Source organism: Cicer arietinum, chromosome 4 (assembly GCF_000331145.2).
Source record: "Cicer arietinum cultivar CDC Frontier isolate Library 1 chromosome 4, Cicar.CDCFrontier_v2.0, whole genome shotgun sequence".
In the NCBI taxonomy this organism is placed as follows: domain Eukaryota; kingdom Viridiplantae; phylum Streptophyta; class Magnoliopsida; order Fabales; family Fabaceae; genus Cicer; species Cicer arietinum.
The window spans coordinates 35,553,009-35,560,680 of NC_021163.2; the positions used below are offsets into that span (position 1 = coordinate 35,553,009).

Consider the following 7,672-nt stretch of genomic DNA (forward strand, 5'->3'; position numbering starts at 1 on the left):
TTGTCTCTCCAACTAAAGCTAAACACACTCACCACATTGTAACCCTTGTCTCATTTGTTTTATTTTCAATGTAATAAATGTACATTTTCCAATATCATTGTTTGATATTGTGTCTTACACTCTTTCTAAACAAATTTAGTCTCATTGTTGTTTGTTCTAACGTTTTTAAAAAAATGTTATTTTATAATAATAAATATGGGAATTTGAAATATATGAAAATATAAAAAAAATATCTTAAATATTTTATAATTATTATCAAAAATCAAATATAATCATTATTTTACAAAAAAATAATAATTATAAAAAAAAAAAGAAGTTGTGAATTACAACAACATAACACATCTCTTTCAACACAAGTCTCTTTCACCTTCATTTTACTTCTCGGTGCCAGCCAACACACATCAAACTCAGTCACAACCAACACACGCCTCTTTCATGTCAAATACCAAAACAAAACATCTGCCTATGTTTTATCTTGTTTGCCTTAGTAAGATTCCTTTTATAAACCGTTTATTTGACTAATTCGATTTACTTTGTAACTTAATAAAGAAATGACTTGTAACACACCAAAAAAATTCTTTCCTAAAATCACACTTTGCTTAAAAATTGTTACAAAAATAATGTAAAATCCAATTAATTTTTGGTGAGTAGCAATACAAAATTCAGAATCCGTATTTATCTGATGAACGGAAACATTAACAGTTTCCCCTATAAATTGAGACAAACAAAACTGAAGGGGGAGGAGGAAAATTTTTCTAAAAATAATCTGGAGAAAAAAAGGAGAGAAGATTAGTAAATCAGAGAAAGGGTAGAAGAAACAAATCTACCTGCAACAAACCCAGATCCATAGCCACAAAGATATTCAAACCACACATCTTAACAACTACCAAAGAGAACAGAGAACCGCACATCATCTTCAGCCGCATCGGAAAGGCATCATCTTCAGCCGCATCGGAAAGGCTTGTATTTTCTCTTTATTTTCTTTCAAACAGAAATATGAGATTTTGTTCATACTGGTTGGCTTAAATTTTGTGTGTTTGAAATGGGTGTGGAGTATTTTGTTTGAGAGATTTGTTTTGTAGTGTTGTCTTTGGAAATCAAAAATCTGTTACAAGTGGGTTGGTTAGACCCTAGTTTTTTTTTACGGCAAGGATTGTTCCAGCTGTTCTCTATGCAACGATGTATAGGTTTAGCGTTGTTCATCTATTCTACACATTAGTAATGCATTTATCTTATTAAATTATTATTTGGTATGTTTACTACATTTAATATAATTGCTTCTTTTTATTATAAAAAATTATGAACATAATTAACTAACAATAAATATCTTTATTTTACGTTATAACATTTTTTTTAATTAATATTAAAATGTTTTTTTAATTTAATAGATTAAGTTGCAAGTTCATATATTTTTTCTTTTTGCTATTTTATTTTCGTGTTTATTATTAATTTTATTTTGAAGAATTATTTAAACTTATTTAATATTTAGTTTTTTTTTGTTTCTTAAAAAAAAGAGAAAAATAAAAATAAAATTATAATTAATATTTCATTAAAATTAACTAGATGTGACATCTTTTTAATCTTTGAGTTATTAGAACACAAATTGTGACAACGTGGTGGTTCTAAATCTCATCTTCACAAATAAATTAAAATCATAACCAAATAACCTTTCCAAATTATAATTAATATTTCATTAAGAGGATTAAAATTAGATGTGACATTTTTTTTTATTCCTTGAGTTTTGAGACACGAGTTGTACAATTCGATCGTCTTAAAACTCATATTTTAAAATAATTATTCAAATCAAGCAAGCTTTTTTAAGTTCGTCAAATTTTACTTTTTTTTATAACAAAATACAATTTATTTAAAAGCAATCAACGCATTCACATTTTCTCCCAAGAACTACGTAGCTTTGATTTCTCCATCGCACCGGGAGATACGTTGGAGCAAGACCACACTCTTGTCAAGCACTGATGACTCTTCATCATATGCATATTTTCCCACTGTTTTAGTCTTATTTATCCTCAATTATCAGTTAAATTAAGGATTTATTTAATACATTTTGTTGATTTTTGTTCTTTGAGTTAATAAAATGTTTTTTGTTTTTATTTCGTTGATTAAGTAGGAATTTGTCGTAATTTTACATTGCGTTTTGTTTTAGTGCAGTGCTGAATTTTGGTGAAAAATCAACATGACATATGTGGAGTATTTCAGCCATATCTGGAGTTCTAGATGTCCAATTAGTGTCACTTCAAGTGCTAATGAAAGCTACGATCCTTATCTACAACTTTCATGAAGACACCGGGACCAAATTCAGACGCAAAAGATGAGAACAATGCCGATTTTTCCGCGTCGCGCGCCTGGAGCGTGTTTTTCCACGCCTGGGGCGCGCGACGCGCACCAGCAACCATAAAAACGCAGATTTTTACTGTTTTAGGGATCTTTTTGACTCTGGGGAACTTGAGAGACTTGTGCCCTAGCATAGAAACTCAAAGACGACCGTTTCTAACGCCATTGAAGCAGTTTTATCAAGAATCATCCATGAATCATTCTTGTAATTCTTCTTTAATCCTTATCTTTTTTATCTCTGTCATGAGTAACTAAACCCTATTTGTTAGGGATGAGTGTAACCAGATGAAACCCTTATTTTTCTGATTTGATTTCTAGTTATATGAATGAGTTTATTGAATTGTTTTTCTCATCTCTGTGCTTAATGCTTTTTATTGCTTGATCAACATTAAAATGTTCTACGATTTGTATTTTGAAACGGAAGTGGACTTTACGAATGCTTGAGATGAGAAATTCATGAATTTGTAGTCTAGGGATAGATGCAGGTCATGAAACCAATTAAATTAGTTGCAAAGCAATAATTTACAAGAGAATTTCTATACGGTAATGCTTAATTCTAATCTTAAATCCACTAAGGAATTAGGGGTTACTTTGGAATTAAAGGTTCTGTCACTAAGACATTAGGGCAAGAATAATAAAGAGAATTCGGTAATAATTCAATAAAGGAATTCAGTAACTAGGATCAAATTAGACACCAAGGTTGGATTCGAAGTGAAACTCATCCCTGACATTTTTCTCATTATAAAAGATCAATTTTATTATTAAAGGCGGCTCGAGAAAGGAGACAAAGGGAAAGACATTTAGTTGTGGAAGAAGCGGTTTTGGGTGATTGTGTCATATTTACTGAAATGGCCGACCCACCACCACCAGAACGTACTCTCGGAGAATATGGGAATCGAATTAGAAATCGTGCTCGATTACCCATTCATCACCAACCGGTTACAGTCAATAAGTTTGAAATAAGTCCTGCTCTATACCGAGAGTTGAGGGAAATTCATTTTGCCGGTAGACATAACGAAGACGCTAATAGACACCTCACAAATTTCTTTGAGTTATGTGAAACAGTGAAGGTGGATGGTTTATCTGAGGAAACCAAGAAATTGAAGCTATTTCCATTCTCTTTGATAGATGATGCTAAGGAGTGGTTTCTTTCATTCCCCGCCGACAGCATCACCACATGGGATGATCTTGAGGATAAGTTCTTGGAACAATATTTCCCCCCAGCCATGTTCGTGAGAAAGAGGCAAGAAATTACCGGTTACAAACAGAAAGAGGGGGAATCTCTTCGTGACACTTACAGGAGATTCAGAAACTTACTAGCCGGATGTCCTAATCATGCTTATGACGACACTGCCCAAATGCAAATATTATGTAATGGCTTGAGGCTGAGCACTAGAATTATGTTGGATGCCACAGCTGGTGGTTCTTTGAATTACAAAACCGCAGCAGAAGCACGAAAGATTATTGAGATCATGGCATCAAATGAACAGATGATGTTGTATGACAGAAGTGGTGGTTCAACAAGTGGTGTAATGGAATTGAATGTTATGGATGGGTTAGCTCCAGGCAGGCTACTATCGAAGATGGAAGAGGTTATCGCCACTGAGATAAAGAAGGGAATGGCAGCTCTAAATATACAACCACAAGTGGCCCCCGTCAAATTACTAAAGCAGACTAGTTGTATCCTTTGTGGAGGAGCACATAAAACTGGAGTCTGTGAAGCACTGGATGATAATGAGGTAGAAGAACTAGAACGGGTGAATTTTGTGAGTAATAACAACAGGCAGAATAACCCCAACTCTAATACGTACAATTCTGGTTGGAGAAATCATCCGAATTTTTCTTGGAGAGATCAACAAGGTAGATCTCAGGGTCAACAAGAAGCTCAACCAAACCAATTCCCACCCAGAAAGGCTGCTTGGGAGAGCGCTATAGAAAAACTAGTTACAAGCACAAGTTCGTTCATTGAGGAGTCAAGAGCCGTCCAGAAAAATCACTCTGCATCAATAAAAAATCTTGAGACTCAAATGGGTCAACTTGCTCAACAAATGGCACAAAGAACGTCTGGAAATCTGCCTAGTGACACAGTGCTGAACCCAAGAAACAATGTTAATGCAGTGACCACGAGGAGTGGCAAGGTGAGAGAACAAGTACCACCTGAAGCCGAACAGAGTAGAAGTACCTTGACTCCAACTCACCGGGAGGAAATGGTCACACCAATATCGGTTGAAGAGCGCATCGCTATTGAAAAGGAGGAAGAACCCGTGGTACAAAAAGGGGAACCACTGCCAAAACCAGAAATTCGACTTCCATTCCCTCAAAGATTAAGGAGGGAAGAAACTGAAAAGCAATTTGGTAAGTTTCTTGATGTTTTTAAAAAATTACATATTAACATCCCTTTTGCAGAAGCACTGGAGCAGATGCCGACATATGCTAAGTTCATGAAGGATATTCTGTCGAAAAAAAGAAAAATCGGCGGTGAAACAGTGATGCTAACCGAAGAATGTAGTGCTATACTACAGAGAAAACTACCGCCGAAGCTCAAGGACCCTGGAAGCTTCTCAATCCCGTGCGCTATTGGAAATAGAACTTTTGGGAAGGCTTTGTGCGATCTTGGGGCTAGTGTAAGTCTTATGCCCCTTTCAATATACAAAAAATTGGGCATTGGAAAAGTCAAGGACACACAGCTGATGTTACAGTTTGCGGACCGCTCGATGAAACATCCCTATGGAGTGGTGGAAGATGTGTTGGTTAAAGTGGACAAGTTCATTTTTCCAGTAGATTTTGTGGTACTAGATATGGAGGAAGACAACGACATTCCTTTGATTTTGGGGAGACCGTTCTTGGCAACAGGGAGAGCTATGATTGATGTAGCAGATGGCACCTTAACCTTGAAAGTAAATGAGGAAACCGTCACTTTTAACATTCTAAAAGCCATGGAACACTCAAAAGAAAGAGAAGGGTGCAATCGAATCGAGATTTTAGATGAGATAGTCAATGAAGAAATAAAGCATCAAACACCCAGCCTGCCATTAGAAAGAGTTTTATGTCTACCCCAAGATGTCGTTCAAGAAAGTGAAGACCCAAAGATGAAGGAGGTTTGGGCCATGTTAGAGGCATCGCCATCTTACTCCCCCCGTTTTCCTACTAGGTGGGAGGACTTGAAAGGGAATGAAGACAAATCCGCTGAGAAAAAGACACCACTGATTGAACTCAAGCAGCTGCCTCTTCATTTGAAATATGTATTCCTGGGTGAAGAAGAAAAAAATCCAGCCATAATCAGTGCAAGCTTAAGCGAGTTACAAGAAGAAAAGTTGTTGAGAATTCTGCGGAAGCACAAGGGTGCTATCGGTTGGTCCATTGATGACTTGAAGGGAATAAGTCCGACTTTTTGTATGCACAAAATCCTCATGGAAGACAATCACAAACCGGTAGTACAACCCCAAAGGAGATTGAATCCGGTAATGAAAGAAGTAATCAGGAAAGAGGTGGTAAAGTTACTAGAAGCCGGGCTCATATACCCAATTTCAGATAGCTCTTGTGTGAGTCCCGTCCAAGTGGTACCAAAAAAGGGCGGAACGACTGTCATCACAAATGAAAAGAACGAGTTAATTCCTACTCGGACGGTTACAGGCTGGAGAGTGTGTATTGATTACATGAGATTGAACAGTGCCACGAGGAAGGATCATTTCCCGCTCCCTTTCATTGATCAGATGCTTGAGCGGTTAGCCGGACATGAGTATTACTGCTTCCTAGACGGCTATTCAGGGTACAATCAGATAGCTGTAGCACCCGGGGATCAAGAGAAAACTGCATTTACATGTCCGTATGGGGTATTTGCTTATCGAAGAATGCCATTTGGATTATGTAATGCGCCAGCCACATTTCAAAGGTGCATGATGTCCATATTTTCCGATATGATTGAGAAACATATTGAGGTATTCATGGACGACTTTTCTGTATTTGGCTCATCCTTTGATAACTGTTTGATTAATCTATCTCTTGTATTAGAAAGGTGTGAAAAATCCAACTTGGTCCTAAATTGGGAGAAATGCCATTTTATGGTAAGGGAGGGAATTGTTTTAGGCCACCGAATCTCCCACAAGGGGATCGAGGTAGACAAGGCCAAAGTTGAAGTGATTGAAAAACTTCCCCCCTACCAACGAGAAAGGCATTAGAAGCTTTTTAGGCCATGCTGGATTTTATAGAAGGTTTATAAAAGATTTTTCAAAAATTGCAAAACCACTTACAAACTTACTTGCGAAAGACACACCTTTCGAATTCAATGAGGATTGTTTGCATGCTTTTAACAATTTGAAAAACCAGCTGATAACTGACCCCATCATCACTGCACCTGACTGGTCACTACCTTTTGAAATCATGTGTGATGCAAGTGACAGTGCTATTGGGGCAGTTCTGGGACAAAGAAAAGACAAGATGTTGCATGTGATTTACTATGCTAGTCATGTTTTAAATCAGGCACAACACAATTATGCTACAACTGAAAAAGAACTATTAGCTGTAGTCTATGCTTCAACACAATTATGCTACAACTGAAAAAGAATTATTAGCTGTAGTCTATGCTTTTGATAAATTTCGGTCTTATTTATTAGGATCGAAAGTTATTGTTTACACTGATCATGCTGCCTTGAGGTATTTGTTTACTGAGCAGGAATCAAAACCACGATTGGTTAGATGGATTCTATTACTACAAGAATTTGACATTGAGATCCGGGATAAAAAGGGGTCAGAGAACACTATGGCTGAACACTGATTCGAGATCAATTTGCTGATGAGCACATCTTTGCCATTACCACGGTACCTTGGTTTGCCGACTTTGCTAATTTCAAGGTTGGGGGGTACAATCCCATCTGATTTCACTTACCAACAACGAAAGAAGTTTATCCACGATGCCAAATTCTATGTATGGGATGAACCCTTTCTGTACAAAAGAGGAGTGGATGGGCTGTTGCGAAGATGTGTGCCCGAGGAGGAACAAGAAAAGGTAATGTGGCACTGTCATGACTCTGAGTATGGGGGTCATTTTAGTGGTGACCGAACTGCAGCAAGAGTTCTACAATCGGGGTTGTTCTGGCCTTCATTATTCAAAGATACATTCAACTATGTGAAGAAATGCGATTGATGCCAGCGCACCGGCAACATCTCAAAACGGGATGAAATGCCGCAAAATCCTATATTAGAAGTAGAAGTGTTCGATGTGTGGGGTATTGATTTCATGGGTCCATTCCCATCGTCATATAACAAAGTTTATATTTTGGTGGCGGTGGATTATGTCTCAAAATGGGTTGAAGCAATAGCTACT

At 37.0% G+C, this 7,672-nt stretch overlaps 1 protein-coding gene across 1 annotated transcript; it reads left to right on the plus strand.

Annotated features, from left to right (window-relative positions):
* Nucleotides 1-4,397: 4,397 nt before the first annotated feature.
* On the plus strand, nt 4,398-7,142 carry LOC140920047 (uncharacterized). Its single transcript, XM_073367357.1, is given in 3 exon segments — nt 4,398-6,502; nt 6,504-6,710; nt 7,022-7,142. Coding segments are annotated over 3 exon segments (2,433 nt in total).
* The last annotated feature ends 530 nt before the right edge of the window (nt 7,143-7,672 follow it).